Raw genomic sequence first — 17,712 nt, 5'->3', positions numbered from 1 at the left:
AGTTTGAGCATTCTTTGGCATTGCCTTTCTTTGGGATTGGAATGAAAACTGACCTCTTCCAGTCCTGTGGCCACTGCTGAGTTTTCCAAATTTGCTGGCATATTGAGTGCAGCACTTTCACAGCATCATCTTTCAGGATTTGAAATAGCTCAACTGGAATTCCATCACCTCCACTAGCTTTGTTCATTGTGATGCTTCCTAAGGCCCACTTGACTTCACATTCCAGGATGTCTGGCTCTAGGTGAGTAATCACACCGTTGTGATTATCTTGGTCATGAAGATCTATTTTGTACAGTTGTTTGTATATTCTGCCACCTCTTCTTAATATCTTCTGCTTCTGTTAGGTCCTTACCATTTCTGTCCTTTATTGAGCCCATCCTTGCATGAAATGTTCCCTTGGTATCTCTAACTTTCTTGAAGAGATCTCTAGTCTTTCCCATTCTATTGTTTTCCTCTGTTTCTTTGCACTGATCACTGAGGAAGGCTTTCTTATCTCTCCTTGCTATTCTTTGGAAATCTGCATTCAAATGGGTATATTTTTCCGTTTCTCCTTTGCTTTTCACTTCTCTTTTTCCACAGATATTTGTAAGGCCTCCTCAGACAGCCATTTTGCTCTTTTGCATTTCTTTTCCATGGGATGGTCTTGATCCCTGTCTCCTGTACAATGTCATGAACCTCCATCCATAGTTCATCCGGCACTCTATCTATCAGATATAGTCCCTTAAATCCATTTCTCACTTCCACTGTATAATCGTCAGGGATTTGAGATAGGTCATATCTGAATGGTCTAGTGGTTTTCCCTATTTTCTTAAATTTAAGTTTGAGTTTGGCAATAAGGAGTTCATGATTTGAGCCACAGTCAGCTCCCGGTCTTGTTTCTGCTGACTGTATAGAGCTTCTCCATCTTTGGCTTAGAGTAAATTGAAGTAACAGTAAGAACAGCCTCACTTTGAATTGGAGAGATCTTTTTGCTATTTATACCAAGAGAAAGAACAAATGTAAAGCCTTGACTTAGAAGTCCAATACTGTCTTTGAGATCTTGATTTTTCTAATAAAACCTTGGCTTTCCCTGTAGATGTTTTATCTTCTCTACTGCATGACTGTGATTCTAGTATTTTAAATTATTATAGCATAACATATATGTAGAAAAGTATACAAATAAAAAATGTTCAGCTCCATGAATTTTTCACTGAGTGACATATCTGTGGAATCAGCATCTGAATCAAGAAACATGACTTCACCAGCAATCCAGAAGACCCCCTTCTAGGCCACTTAAAGAAGGCAAAATAGACCACATAGACAAAAATAAACATGGGATGAATATAATGCTACACACACAAAAACCCAACCACTCTGACTCAAAGAGAATATAGACTTGGCAAATTAACCCCAAAACTACAAGAAAATGTTTGGCTTGTCCAAATAATCAACAAAAAAGTAATCAATCTATCTGTCTCTATTTCTCTGTCCATCTGTTCATCTGTGTTCTTCACTCATCTCTCTTTAGCTTTCCTACCTCACGACTGCATGGTCTCCAAATTTGAAGACCAACAAATTTCATTTTAAGAAATTACCTTCTAAACAGTATTGTAAAGACTAATTTATAATACTACCTAAAAAGCTAATTAAAGCAGCGAGCATTTAGCTTATTAGATAAAGATGTCAAATTGAATAGTTACAGCTTTGTGAAGATGTTCCACTTGGTGGGGGCGGGGGGTGGGGGGTGGTGGTGAGGTGTGGACAGGGTGCATAGGACCTCCCTGTGCCTGTTTTGCAACTGCCAGTGAATTTGTACTTCTTTAAAAATAAAAAGCTAACAACAAAAAGCCTTGCTGTTACAACAAACCACCATTCATATTTACATAACGTGGTCAGTGTTTTCAGTATGCTTTTCCTAAGAACTACAACAATTTAAAAAGTCTTCTGAAATTCTCTATTAAGTGAAAAAAAAATTTTGAGAAAAAATAAGATCCATACGTTCAGTTCAGACAAATACCCACTTTAAAACAGGGTTTAAAAGTGAAGAACTTACTGTCACTAACATTATCTAGGGGATGTACAGTGGTTAACTTCCTTAATCCTCACCTTCCTAACCACACATTTTCTTTTCTCCCATTCTTAAAATTAAAAAAAGAAACGCTAACCATAAAATTAATATTCTAAGAAAATAAACGTTTGCTTGAGTGCTGACTGCTTCCCTCTGTGTCCTGCGTATTTTCAAACAGCCCGCTCCCAGGCAGGCTGTGTCCCCACCCCGTACCATGTGACTCCAAAAAGCTCAAGGGTGGCAAGACCCGGAGCGAAGGTTAGAATGCCCTTCATCCCAGCTGTAAATTAAGTGTCTCATAAATCCTCTCACTGTTTATAAAGCAGCTATGCTGCTAGCAATGCCTATGAGATAAATGATCAACTTTGTACTGTTAGCTTTTCCATTTTTGGTGTTTCTTGCAGCAATTTATTTTTACTCACAGATTTAAAACAACTTTAAAAATAACTTTTATATGCTGCTGCTAGGAAATAGCAAGTCTCTAGTGTATTAATTCATGACCATCTGTTATCTTGCAAATTCAAAAACAATGATAGAAATAATAGACAGATAGACAGGAAGAATGATGGGTAACTGGTGCATTTTCATGGCTCCACAAGAGCACCTGAAAATCTTAGTACAAACTCAGTGAAGAACAGGAAAGCAAAGGAAGTTATGAGGCTGGCGCCCGGATGAAGGCAGCGGCCGCTGGGTGGGACGTGTAGGGGCTTAAAACCCATCACAAGTGCACGAAGCACTACCTGAAACAGTTGAATTAGTTTCAGAGCAAATAACACTTCCACTTTTTTCTTTCTTTAGAAACATAACTGTCACTGAGAGGGGCATGGGCTTCCGACAGGGCGTCTGCGAGGGGACCCTGAAGTCTTAGAGGCTGGGAAATGTGTGTGGCCATCTCTGCTGTGTGTGCTGTGGTGACGAAAGGAGAAAGTGAGCAAGGAAAGCAGAGGAGAAACGGCCTTTCACCATGGCCACAATGAAGCGCCAACGTGCAAACAGCACAGGAATACGTCATCAAGTTGTACAATGAAACCAGGAGCATTTTAAAAACTGGCTCAGGGATCTACAGGAACAAAACAACAACAGCGCTCTTTTGAGGGAAAGTGAGGCCCACTGCGGAGGGAAAGAGTGGGTCTGGGGAGCCTTTGCTGCCGGGACCCCACAGCCTTCCCAGGACCCAGAGCTGGTGGGTGTCTGGGGCAGAGGCAAGCATCTGCTGAGGACACGGGTCCCAGGCAGGCTCCAGAGTGACCCTTCCTGGGCACATGCGTTCAGGTAGGTGAAGGGACAGGAATCGTGAAGGTTGAGGTAAGGGTTAGAGGTTACAGTGCAAGGCACAGCACTTACACAGTCATACAGTGAGCTCCTGTGGAATGGATAATCATCTCCTTTCATCCTCTTGGCAGCACCAGGAGATAAGCACTACGACTGTGTCTCCATTCTAAAGATGAGGAAAGCAGGACTCACAGGGCTGCTGGGCTGAGCCAGCAACCAAGAGGTGAAGCCCAATCCAGACCCCACACCACCCTGTGTGTGTTCAGGGGGCAGGGGGGCCTCAGTAACTTTTATCCAAAAAGGCACCACATAGCAGATCTAGACGTTCTCTGACATAATCATTTTGTATATTTATATTTTAGTCCCATGTGCACATTTGTTTGTCCTGTTTATAAAACATTTAACCCCAAGTAGATGTTAGAGATACAGAAGGTTATTATTGCCTTTCCTAGAATGAAAAAAAAAAAGTCATCTGTCGAATGTTGATGATGATTGGTCCTAGAATCACTGGTCTAATGCATCCTTTAGCATAATAATATGTAGACTGGAAAAATTAATCATAAACATGATAATTCTGGACACAGAACCAGTGAGGTTCACAAACACCCACCTAATGGAAGCTTTGGTTTTGAGAGTAGTTACTTCAAGAGCCCTGAACAGTTGGCACATGTGACTTTGTTGGCCTCCAGTTTGGGAGGTCCTCTTCACCCCACAAATGTAGTCACTTCTTGGCTGAAGAAGTGTCTTCTTTCCCTGTTTGAGTCAAGAAGCCCAGGGACATTTCCCCCATTTAATAATAACATTTTAATAAGTAACACACATATTCCACTCTACAGTCCCCAAAATACAAACAGATACAGATTCTTCAGGAGAATCAAGTCTGTATCAACTAGTGGGCAGAGATCATTGATAAGTGACTGTGGCAAAAAGACACCAACAACAGAGACAGTCAGGATGGTCAGAGGGCAGTGGTTGCACACCTCTGGAGGCGGCACACACGTGCAGACCTACAAACATGTCCCAGCCACGTGTGTCAGGATGCACCTGTCAGGGCCAGCCAGGCCACACCAGGAGGCAGAGGTGTGTGCATGTGTGTGAAGCTTTATGAAATGTCACTGATCAAACTCTAAGGAAACCCCTCTGCAGACACGCTCCTCCCTGTGAGGCACACTCAGCTTCCACCTCGCTGGCCAGAGCCGCTTCCCTAGACAGACACAGACTTCATGATCCTACCCTCTCCCCGTCACCAAGAGACGCCACTGAGTCGGCATGCTTGATGGCTCATTTCAAAACCACTGGGTATTAATTATCATTTGTTACTTTTAAAGTGCCTCTTAAACTCAACCTGAGCCCCTTCTGGCTGGACAGAGCAGCTTGTGAACTGGACATGTGACAGTCACGAGATCAGGACTGCATATTGTTATTACGTTACATGATACCTAGTTGTTCTGTCTTAATTAAAAATCAGCCTTGTACATAGTGTCCAGAAGTCACCCCGCCTGTAAAACTTCTATAAACTGCACTCGGCAGCCCTGTGTTCACCCCTGTTCCATGTCACTGTGACTGTCACCTCGGTCCACCTCTCCCTTGTCACCTAGGTGAGACGATACAAGCTTAGAAGGCGGATAAAGTCCAAACTCTCCCCAAAATGAGTCCAAGGAGGAAAGAAAAATGCAACAGACGCAGGCACTCCTGACAACTGTCCCCATCAAGGCATCAAAGACCCCATTCTCATTGGTTCCTAGGATGCTTCAGACCTGGAACTTTTGACTACTTATTTCCCTGGCTACAGTTTGAATGTTTTGTTTTTGCAACTGGGCAACATTATGCATAGTTAGTAGCCACTGCTCAACAATCTAAAAACCTAGCTTTTCTATTCGAGACTTTAAGAACAATCACTACGTCACGAGGGAACATGGACTTGAGATACCTGCCCAAATCCTCCATCTACCTGGGACTTTTACTCAGTGCCTCCCCCAAACCAGGCACAAGGTTAAATGTGCATTTAAACAAAAAAGAGTATCTAGAGGCTGAAAGTGAAGCGAAAAACTGGGTAATTCATCTGATTGACTCCTTACGTTGTTCTGTTTCACCAAATTGCTTAACTTTCTGTTCTGCCTTGGCTGGGCAGACTTTGCTGACTGAAGGTGAAATGGCATAGCTTTTGCCCAAGTAACTTTCGCAAGACTTAGAGGCTCAGTTACTAAAGTGGCCCTGAAATCAATACACTAGTTGCCTGTTCTCTGCGAGGGTTTGTGCCATCTCAGGCTGCAAAGATCATGTGTTCTCTCAGTGACAGACCTACACCTGTAATACACAGGCAGCAACTGCAGACCAATTATGCTGCTTACTTACAAACTTTTTCCTATTTCACTTGATAATTATGAAATATAAACATGCTTTGCGGGAATTTCTGCTGGAGTACTGAAAAGTTTCCACTATGCTAGGAATAAACAATGACAAACAAATGTCCTTTCCTTCATAACGGGGGAGAACGAACACCGTGTCTGGTATTTCTTTGAGAAAAGGTGTCTCTGCATAAATGAAGTCCTTGTTCCATCAATTTAACTAACAAAGCTCCTCAAAGTGGAACAATTTTATTTTTGTAATAATTTCTCCTTAAAGTCCATGCTTCCAAGGATGATACCATCCAGAATGGGTTCGTGTAAAGGGTGTGAGCCATCCTGGAGTGCACATTGTTTACTGAGTGTGTATCTTTTCATAATAGCTGTTTACACACCCTAATGAACTGAACTATGTGCTCCATTTAAATCACAGATACGACTCTTCACAGAACTGTGTACGTAAATGAGCACATTTTGCCACAGGCATTGCTAACTGATCCAACTGCTCTTTCAAGTTGCTTTCTCCCTTCATTTTTCTTCAAGTATTTACAGGTCTGGCAAATTTAAATAAGTTTGTGTTGTATGTGTTCAGTCGCTCAGTCCTGTTCAATTTTGCAACTCTATGGACTGCAGCCCACCAGGCTCCTCTGTCCATGGAATTGTCCAGGCAAGCATACCGGAGTGGGTTATCATTTCCTCCTCCAGGGGATCTTCCAGACCCAGGGATCGAACCCACATCTCCTTGATGGTTTATGACTCTTTACAATAAAGTTATACATTTAATTTCTAGAGTAAATGTTTTCAAGGCTCATAAATTCACTGCCTATATCTTATGAAATAGGCTACTCTAACACATATATAAGAAAACTAAAAAAATACTTCAAAACATGAGGAAAAATAGGAAAGGGACAAAAACAGAACAGAACTTCTGAGAGGCATTAAATAGAAGTAAGAGAAATATAACAGAAATGTTGAAGAATACTGTTAGTTTTTTGATTCACAAATTGGACTAAAAATGATAGGCGGTATCAACAGCTAAAAACCCGTCTCAAAGGAGGAGTAAGGAGAGTTTGGGGGCACATTTGACACAGCAGTTCGAAAACAGTGTCTGTTATGAAGCAGGAAAAGCTCTCAGCACCAAAGTGTCGACTAGTCCGGCGACCACAAGCAAAGTGCAGAATGCCTGTGAGCCTGAGTCCTGCACCTTCAAATGTGAATAATTATCTCCATCCTGTGGGGTTGTTAGGAGGCTTGGAAAGATGGATATTAAGGCATTGTGTAAACTGTGAAGTGCTGTACAAACGCAAGCTGTTATTATTATTATGACATCAATGTTTTAGCATCTAAATTATAGGCACAATACATTTATTATCAATGTGTTTAAATACATATCTTGCATGCATTTAGATTTGCTTTTAATTTCATAGATACTTCCAGTTGGCAGGAGTCTCATAACCATGTGCTTTAGTTATTTTATGGAAGTTGAAACTGGGAAGGTAGATTCCAGCCTGTTTTCTCTTCCCCCTTGTAACTAACAACATATTACTGGGAAAAAATACACGAAGCTGCATACTGAGACAAAATCCTTGAGCAATGCCACTTTTCAAGGAGTGATACGTGAATATGCTTATTTGTACTAAAAATAATCATAAGCATGAATGTCTTTGATACTTTCTAACTTAAACAATTATATTCTATATTTTTACAGTCCCTTATCAAAGTTTTTTATTGTGATCTTTTGTCAAAGTTTTCTTTCTCTGCAAAGGCTTACTCATAGCAGCTTCCAAAAACAAAAGAAAGGGAGAAAGGAAGGAGGAAGGGAGGACAGATTAAGGTAATACATTCTTCTTACTTGTAAATGCGTTCCAGGCATAAGTACTAGGAAACGGTAAGAGATAAAGCAATCAGGAAGTAACTATAAGGAAAGGTTTCTGATTCTTTATTAACGCTGTAGCAAATCAAAACCAAGAACAAGTCTTGAAACGCCTCTTAATTAAAATCAGTACCTTAAACACCAATAGGTGATACAATAATGCTTCAACTACCACCTTTTGCTTTTTTGTCATTCATCTGGACTTAATCAAAAGTAGATGAAACCGAAAGTTCTGGGCTTTTTTCCCCTTGTGAAAGAGATGGTAATTTTTAAACTTCCTAGTATTACGTTACAATATACCTTAGTTAAAAAAAAAAAAAAAGGCTCTTGCAACTTAAAATAGTTTAATTTATATTGTTTGGCACAATTTTAGCCATCTACTCTGGCTTATGACACATACGAATGAACTAAGAGATATTGTGTAAATGCAGAAAAAGAATGGCAATGAAATCTCCTGACAATTTTCAGGTATTCAGCATTTGCTGGTAAGTAAGTAAAACAGGTAAAAAAAGTTTTGAAAAACTTTCTGAAATCCCATTTACAATCACAAGAGATTTCCGGGAACACTTGCCTGTCCTGAAGGACTTCCACAGGATCAATAAATGATTTGTCTCTATTCCAGACACTAGAGATGAATTTTATGAGTGAGGGCAAAGAAAGTAAAACAGGCACAGTTTTTCACATACATTCACACATATTCAGCTTGTCATCCTGGAGAGACTATAAGCAGTGAGTCAGTTTTCTCCAAGAAAAATAAGAAGCTTTTACCTAGAGTAAAAGAAAGGAACTTTAGCCAGTGGCCATGATAACCTCATGAGTAAGGGACTACAGCTGCTAAGGCATGACATCACCCGCTATGAGCAGGCCTGGGCGTCTGTAGTAGGAAACCATCAGGTATCATGTTGCTGCATTTAAAATAAAGTCCTTCACAAATGCTCTAAGTAAACAGTGGTCTAGAACCGCCTCCATATTTCTTTCCACATAAAGGCAGGAATGAGTACACAGGGGTGCATCAACAGCCATTAACCCCGTTACAAGTCTGCCTGCTTGTTTCCAAACAACCTCTGCAAATAAACAGGTAAACCAGTTTTCAACAGTGAATCAGGAAACAGATGTCTTATAATTTACAAGTGAGCAAGGCTCGATTAATGCGAGAGATTTTCTGAGTTCAGTGTGATTTAACAAGTATTTATTGTGTCCAGAACTAGGCAGACTTCTGTTTTCATTCTCTCTTTGCTTTCTGTAGTAGGAGTTACATAAAGGATCGGACAAGGTCATTTTTCTTATTCACAATAAGTTTTAGGGCCAAATCATGCTACTGGGGAGAATGTTAAAACTATCAACTATTGTCCAGATTCTAGTTCAATCCTTCATATCTGGTTACTTTTTTAAAAAACGACCAAATGGCCATTGTATTTTTTAAATGCACTTTACTTTTGATATTGTGAGTTTCCTTATGATTATTAAGAAAATGAAGCAGGAAATGCTAAACGCCTTTGCCCCTGCGTGTATGACATGACCAGTCATGGTGGGCCCACTGCAGGAACATCAGCCACAATATTGCCTCTCTTTTCCCTTCGCACAGAGACCAGGCAAAAACTTCATCCTTTGAGGTTCAACTATACGTCCTCTTCTGGGGACACTGCCACTGTCACAGAGACAGAGGCAGCTCCTTTTTTGGGCTCCCATCAAACCCCTGTCATGTCTGTCATGAGACGCTGTACTACACGTGTCCCTGTCCCAACTCAGCTCTGCAAACTATGCATCCAGGAAGGCCAGACGCAGTTACCGTGCTCCTCCAGTGAACTCAGAACCCAGCCTGAGGTCTGTAGGCAGCACGTCAGCAGCTCTTCCACCCTGGTGTGCATATCATCGTGGGCCTGACCCCCAGCAATTATCCAGAGGTCTGGGTGGGGATTCAGGAATGGACATTCCTATCAAGATGCTCTTACTGCTGTCTTGGGACATACTTAGAAGCCAGTGGACTAGACTTCTCATGTATCAGTTCATGAAAAAAAAAAGTAACTTTGAGTCTCTTTTACTAATGAAATATAAACCAGTTCCTTGATCTTGAGGAAACCCATGTGTAATGTGTGAAAAGTGGAAGTCAGGAAACAGAGACAAAACTTGTCTGCACAAGCTGCACACACCACTTAATGTACTCTTCACAACCCCCCAGGGAGTTTTTAAAGGTATATTCAGTGCTCCATCCTCCAGAAATTTTGACTGGACTGACCTAGGGCATCCTTTTTTTCCAGAAGTTTCTTGGTGAGGAATGTTCAAAGTTCAAAGGCTACTGTTCTGTTTTGTTTTTTAAAAAAGAGTCACCTCCTAGTCTTTTTGGATCAGTCATTAACATATAAAAAAAGCAATCTGATGCTTTCCTACATAAGAAATGGTGAATTCTCATCTGATGATTTGCAGCAGTATACTAACATGATTCTCAACATACATGAGATCATTCCATGATAACATGATTACAAGTACATGATTCTTAACGTACTTACATGCACAATATGTACGGTTGTTGATAACTGCACCTAATCTGGCTTGCTAATCACAGTGGCCTAGTCCAAAAAGCAGCAGGTAATCTAGAACCTGGCCAGGCTCAGTATGGATGGTGACAAAGAGCATGGAAGAGGTTGGGGTGAGTTGTTCCACTGCCAAAAACATTGAAGACAAACACAATACCAAAGACATTGAAATGCTAATAAAACAACAATTCAAGGCCACCACTCTCCTGGACTCCAGACCTGTATACTGCAACTGCCTCCTGGACTTTTCTATCAGAGTACCGCAAATTCCACCAACTGACTCTACTCTTCCTGGAGCACTTGCAGCCTCTGTGAATGCATTTATGTTTGTCCAGGTTTTCAAGTCAGAAGCCTGTGTGTCATCCTGGAACTCTCTCTTTCTTGTACTCATGACATATGATTATCAATCAATTCCACCTCCGATCTTCCTGAGTCTCTTGCACATTTCATCTCATGTTCTGCTACAGCATTTCATCTGCATGACTCACCCATCTCCCTATTTCTACCATTGCCCATGTAACCCATTCCCCACAAGCCTGCTAGAGTCTTCTTTCCACCAAATACATTACACCAGTTCCTAGCTGCATGGCGCCCCTCCCTTCACACATAGCTCTCAAACAACTGCAGCCTCGTCAGCTCTCCCTTCACCTCCCACCACAATGGATAACCAGTGCTCTTCAGGACTTTGCTACTCTTGACACATTTCTTGGAATGTCCTTCACATCATATTATCTGGGGAAATACACATAGTTCTTTTCAGGCTCAAATGAGTAATCCTTCCATTTGGTGCTACACCTAGCCCCCTCTGCAGGCAGAATTTAAAGCAAGGACTAAATACCAGAAGACTTCTTTATCTTGCATTGAATTCTATCACTGCTTCTGTGACATTTTCACACTTGTTATCTATAGATCTCTTCTTCTTTTGACTTCTAGACACTTATGGGCAAGTATCAAGTCAGATTCATTCCCAGAGCTCAAACTGTGGATGGAACAGCACAAATAGTCACCATGGCTCGAACATAAAGAAAAAAAATGCAAATAAAAGCCAAAGTTGTCATACGTAATAATACCTGTCTTTTTACTCAAAGGAAGAACAACAGTGGTTAATTCATATAATAATAATTAAATATAATAAACTAAGTCAAAGCCATGTTTACTGGCCACCTAGTAACAGGTGCAATTGTGGCTGTATCAAGAACTGTTTTGGACACTCTTGCACTGTTGGTGGGAATGTAAATTGATACAGCCACTATGGAAGACGGTATGGAGATTCCTTAAAAAAAATAGGAATAAAACTGCCATATGACTCAGCAATACCACTCCTAGGCATATGCCCTGAGGAAACCAAAATTGAAAAAGACACATGTATCCTATTTTTCACTGCAGCACTATTTACAATAGCTAGAACATGAAAGCAACCTAGATGTCCATCGACAGATGAATGGATAAAGAAGTTGTGGTACATATACACAATGGAATATTACTCAGCCATAAAAAGGAACACATGTGAGTTCTAATGAGGTGGATGAACCTAGAACAGAGTGAAGTTAGTCAGAAAGAGAAAGATAAATATTGTATTCTAACACATATATATGGAATCTAGAAAGATGGTCCTGAGGAATTTATTTGCAGGGTGGCAGTGGAGAAACAAACATAGAGAATAGACTTGTGGACTTGGGGAAAGGGGAGGAGAGGGTGAGATGTGCGGAAAGAGTAACATGGAAACTTACATTACCAAATGTAAAAGAGGTAGCTGGCGGGAATTTGCTGTATGTCTCAGGAAACTCAAACACGAGCTCTGTATCAACCTAGAGGGGTGGGATGGGGAGAGAGACGGGAGGGAAGTACAAAAGGGAGGGCATGTGTGTATATATCAGCCTATAGCTGATTCATGTTGAGGTTTAGCAGAAAACAACAAAATTCTGTAAAGCAATTGTCCTTCAATAAAAAAATTAATTAAAAAAAAAAACTGTTTTCGAGACATTCTCATCCAATCATTAGTTCACTAAATTGCAATTCAAGGCTCTTGATAAAGGCACATTCCAGATACAGTCAGAAAAGATACTCGGACCCTGGGTTTTTCCATGAGAACCCACCAAAATGGGGTATAATGCAGAACAGAAAAGGAAACTCTATTCCACACTTAAGCTTTCACAAATGACTTTCTTAAGCAAGCTGCTGAAATTTGGTAGGAGTAAAATTTATTTTAAGCATATACAACTCACAGATGCTCGTTCAACAGGGTCAGACATTTGATATTATACTTCAATGTCTTCAGAGATTAAAATGTCAAATTCAGCGCTTAGCTTCTAATGGGGCTAAGTAAACAAGCTACCACAGTCACCAGCCCCAGCCACCCCTCCTGCCCCACCTGGCTCAGGGAACCTTCTAGACAACTGAATCGTGTCTACCTAAACCTGTTGCAAGGAAGCCGGACCTGATGATTCTGAAAAGGTGAAAATTTCAGTCAAACCGGTTATTTGGCGTAAGTCCTAAAGCCTGGATCCTTGCCTCAATTCAAGCTCACCTGCTGACGCCCATGGGCTGCATGGCAGACTATCCTTAGACATTGTGCAAAGAAAAAACTGTCGGAATTTTCTCCGGGAAAAAACCTTTTAGAAGGAAGATGAAAAAGAAGGTACGAGCAGAAGCTCTGATGCAAATGGGAATGACGTATAAGAACAAGCTAAGATGTAAATTCTGTTCCGTATGTGTTGATGGTTCAGAAATAAACAAGTAATTATTAACTGAAATAAAAAATGGTTCTTATAATCTTGAATGTCCACAAATAATAGAAGAAAACACAACAGGGTTTGAGAAGCAGAATCTAGTTTTTGAATTACGTCTACAAGGAAACAATGCCTAGAACTTGTTCTAGAACTTGGATCTTTTCTGGAAAACATATCCCCATTAGTAAAACCAAAACCCATTTCTACTATACTAAGTCCAAATTAAAGCGCACACACACACACACACAAACACAACTTTCACAGCAAGTCACATGGCAGGGGCCAGGAGAGCTCCTAGATGTCCTTTAACAAGTTGAGGATCCCCATCACAGATCCTGCCCCCATATCGAGGCTTGGGGTACCAATATGGGCTATCTTCTCTTAAATACCATGATCATCAGTTTAATGTTAGAGCTGGCTTGCCACTCCCGTGAAGAAAGTTTCAGACACTAGCTGCTGGTTCTGGAGCTTGGACCAAAGGAAAAACAAAGAATGTTTTATTTTAAATAGGGCAGAATTCTTCTCTTTATTGACACCACCTCTAACAACATTTTACAACATGTTAGTGCCATCACATGGACTGAGTCTAATTATGTAGCACAATGAATTCTGGCAATTGGTATCTTCAAATTTCAGAATAAGTTCTTGAAAACTTATGGACTATGCAACTAAATATATGAAGCATGAAATGGCAGTCCAAAGCCGATGGGAGCTATCAGCCATTTACTGCTAGATGGAGCTACATAGTGTGGACAGATGACAGCCACACAGATGCTGGTCTCCTTTCCAGATAGGAAAAGCAAGATACTACTTAATCAGTGGCCTAAAGCACCACTCTGGAAACAACAAAACAAACCATTAGGATAACCACGGCCCCTTTTAACTCATCATGTCTAGCACACGCGATGCACTCAATAAACATTCATTGAATTGAGAAACAAGGTCTCAGAACCTGGAGCTGGCAAGGGACACATTCACCTTCACACAGCGTGGGAATGAGGACACAGGCTCCTGGCCTCCAGGCCAGTACTGAGTGGGCGTCCTCTAGTCTCCTTAAAGAAAGGGAGGCTTCACCCTGGATACGATTCAAAATCCCCAAATTTGTTCTCTTTTATACAGCCCAGATCTACTGAGCCAAGGATATCACCTGAGGAGGGGCCAGGCAGGATGGCCTAGCTGAGAATACCATCCAGGATCACTTCTGGAGCAGCATCTTCACCTTTCTGTTTTTCAAAAGCAAGGAACTTGCTCAACACTCCTCCAGCAATCTCCACATTCATCGCTCACTTTGTGACAGAGTTCTTCCACAAAAGGGGCCTCCTGAGTACTGGGAGCAGGAGTACACACCATGGGCAGGTGGCTTCCTCATCCCCAGTCTTCTTCCTCCCTCTGCCAGCATCCTACATCACACACACCGACAGGGCTCCTCAAAAGCCAGAACTCGCACAGAGCAACACAGGCAGCGCCTAGGGGAGGGCTCTGGGGCCAGAGTTTGACTATAAGATCTGCCTTTTGCAAGCTACGGGAAAGTCACTTTACTTTTCCATACCTCGGTTTCCCCACATATAATGACAAGAACCAACTTGTATGGTTGATGTAAGGATTAAAAGGACACTTAAAATGGTGTCTAACAGGACCAAGTGCAGCAAGAACAAAAACAAACCTCTCTAAAATGAGTAAATATTCTAGAATAAAACTTACCAATTTGATCAACACGGGTCTTTAACACTTGCTGTTAATAATTTGCCCTGTACATTTTGGTCTTCTTACTTTAACATTTGTTCACCTACTCTCACTACTCTATTCAGAAGCATTCTGTTTTAAACAAACATGGGACTAACAGGCAATTTAAGTGGTATTTATATATTTCTTAGAAAAGAATCTTTAAGCACTAATAGTAGTGTTCAGAAGGGTAACAGCAAAGAGCTGGGAACATTTCTGAAGTGAGAAAAGTGATGCTTTGGAGGCACTCCAAGGGTTTAAAATAAGGATGGGGTCCCCTTGCCACCTGCCTTCAGGCGGGAATCCTGTTGTCAACTGATTCAGGAGCTGGACCACAGCCTGGGACTCAGAGGAGGAGAGACTTTCATTGAAAAAACTAATTTCTTTCCTTTTTTTTTTTTTTTTACTAAAATCATCATTCTCTTTCCTTTGCAAGATTGTTAAAACTCCAGATGTTCCAAAAGAGCTTTTTACATCGGCAGCAATCTTGCCAGAGATTTCACCTCTATTGCCAGTGATTTCCAAACTTGGCTGCCCAACAGAATCACCTAAAGAGCTTTTAAAAATTCATACAACCAGGACTCACCCCAGACCAGTGAAATGACAAAGTCTGGGGGTGGGAGCCAGACATCGTTTTTTGTTTGTTCTGTTTCAAATCCCAAGTGATTCTAATTTGAAACAAAGTTTGGGAAACACTGCTTTATGCCTTAGCGCTCCCGCATCAAACTCGCTCAGCACCATACCCTGTGCCAATGACCTCAACAGCAAGTACAGACCTGACTCTCGGAACCCAAGCTGCTCGATCTTGAAATTGTGCAATTAAACCTTCTGAGGCATGTTTCTCATTTCAAGTGGGTTTATGGTCGGCAGTCACGAAGCCAGACTCGCTCATGTTCGGTCTGGATATTTGGCACACGTGAATCACGGACATCAAATTTTTTTTAATTTAAATTAAGTTTAATATTTTGGTTGGCTTAATGTCAAATTCTTCAAAACTAGAAAACACATCCCAAACACAAAAATTTCTGGATTTTGAGGAGGAAAGCTTGCTGTGAGCCCTGTTTTGAAACCGTGGGGAACCAGCCAGGATGGGTTCCGCCCCTGGGGCGTTCGCACCAAGCCCCGGCTGTTTGGCCACGGCCTGTCCCACCGCTCCGTCCCATCCACCTCGAAGCCGGGACACGCGGCCCACGGGCCGCAGGTGGGGGCGAGTCTCGGGAGTCCCGGGAAACCACCACTCAGGAGAGTCCACCGCCTGAGGGGCGCGGACGGCGGGGGCAGCTCGGGCCGCACCCGGGTGTGGAGGCGCTGTGAGACCCGCCCCCTGGTGCCAACGGGTACCTCGGCCCTCCCTGACTCGCAGCACAGGTGGCCGGTGCCCGGAACGAGCTTCCGGGCCTCCAGGTCAAGGCTGCTCTGGGAGGATGGCTGCCAGGTTCGGGAGCCTGACCGGAGGCTGGGCGCGGGTGCGGGGCCGGGCGCGGAGGGCCGCTCCGGTCCTGGAGGTCCGAGGGAGCGGGGTGGACAGTGTCCCGTCTCAGCTCCCGGCCCGGGCAGATTGTGGGCGCACGTGCTGGGACGCGCTCGCCTGGGCGTCCAGCCCGCGGAGGGCAGGAGAGCTGAGGGGAAAGCTGCGCTCCGGGCTCCTCGGCCCGGCGCGCCCCGCGTCCCGCGCCCGAGGTTGCCCCGCCGCCCGGAACCGAGACGCGCATTCCTCTGCAGCCCGGCGGAAAGCGCGGCCGCCCGGGACGGGAAGGACGGCGGCGCGGGCGTCCTTACCTTTCTTCTCCTCCAGCGCTAGACTCGTCTGGAAGTGCGCTGCCAGCAGCGCCAGGAGCGCCGCGCGGCCCGCCCCGGAGAGTCGCATCGCGCCGGGCTCCGCACTCGGTTGGGACGCAGCGGCCGCCGTGCGCTGGTCTCGGCGGCGCGGGACACGGCGGCGCAGGACGGACAGGGCTCGCGTGGGGCCGCGGGCGTGCGCACCGAGCCGGGGCGGAGGCTGCGCGCTGCGCCAGCCACCGGGACTTCTAGCTCGCTGGGGCGGAGGCGGGGGCGGGGGCGCGGGGAGGCCGGGCTGCAGGAGGAGGGACCGGGAGGAGGGGCGGACCGCGCGCCTGACCGAGGAGGAACCCGCCGGAGGAGCGCCGGCCGGCAGGACTAGGGGCGGCGGACAGCGGCTGCCCCAGGAGCCCGGTGCCCACGGAGGGGCCGTGAGGAGCCGAGCCGGGCGTCCCTCGCGGACGCGCCTGCTGTCTCCCTAATCCAGCCTTCTTCGAGCCACTTCTGTGCGGGGTTACCATTTCCCCTCTTTCTCCCTCCAATTTGCCGGGCAAACTTGTACTAACTCCAGGCAAACTGGCTGAGCCCTAGGCCCAAGGCCAGATAAGGGTGCCTTGGGGGAAACCACCGCTTTATTCTGGCACCCAACTCCTCTGAGCACCCTGGGATCCCAGTGAGGATCGGAAGTGGCCTGGAAGCTAAGACGTTCGTTAGCCGCGCCCACGTGGCTGGGGTGGGTGTCTGGCCTCTGAGATGCTCTCTCAAGCCCGAGGGTCCTTCAGGTGGCGTCAAGCACCCTCGAATTCAAATGAAACAAGGACACCCAACTCCTGGCAGAGACTAGCCTTGGAAAAATGTTTGTTGAATCAATGCTTGGCACCGAAGGAGTATGCCAGGGGTACATGAAGTAAATCACTTCAGAAAGTCAAAGCGCTTAGAATAAAGGCTTAATATAAATACTAGCTAGATGCCCCTCCGCCCAGAGACAACCACGGTGTAACTCAAGCAAGAGAAAGACAGAGAAACCCACTAAGGACTGGGCAGGAAGAAATTAGGCTTTCTCAGGCTGCAGGGGAGGAGGCAATGGCACCCCACTCCAGTATTCTTGCCTGGAGAATCCCAAGGACGGGGAGCCTGGTGGGCTGCCATCTCTGGGGTCGCAAAGAGTCGGACACGACTGAAGTGACTTAGCAGCAGCAGCAGGCTGCAGGATCTTTTTAGCTAAATTCCTTCTGCAAAGCCCACCCTAACCTACTGCTCCTCTTCCTCCAAAACAGACGTCCTCCACCATCTACAGTCAGACTCCTCTTCACAAGATCCACTGTGACATTCAGGTGGTTTACCTCTGGTCTCCCTGATATTTAAGCTGGAATCGCAAACTCACAATAATTGGAGTTAGAGCAGGACCTTT

General features: G+C 44.1%; 1 protein-coding gene across 1 annotated transcript in view; it reads right to left on the bottom strand.

Annotated features, from left to right (window-relative positions):
* EGFR (epidermal growth factor receptor) overlaps nt 1-16,526 on the bottom strand; it is a 221,650-nt gene extending 205,124 nt beyond the window's left edge. The window contains exon 1 of the mRNA XM_027523275.1: nt 16,302-16,526. Coding sequence (XP_027379076.1) covers nt 16,302-16,389 — 88 coding nt within the window. The 5' untranslated portion in view covers nt 16,390-16,526. The remainder of the gene's footprint in view (nt 1-16,301) is intronic.
* Nucleotides 16,527-17,712: the final 1,186 nt, after the last annotated feature.

The sequence above is a fragment of the Bos indicus x Bos taurus genome, chromosome 22 (assembly GCF_003369695.1).
Source record: "Bos indicus x Bos taurus breed Angus x Brahman F1 hybrid chromosome 22, Bos_hybrid_MaternalHap_v2.0, whole genome shotgun sequence".
Taxonomy (NCBI): Eukaryota; Metazoa; Chordata; class Mammalia; order Artiodactyla; family Bovidae; genus Bos; species Bos indicus x Bos taurus.
This window is presented reverse-complemented; position numbering and strand designations above follow the sequence as displayed.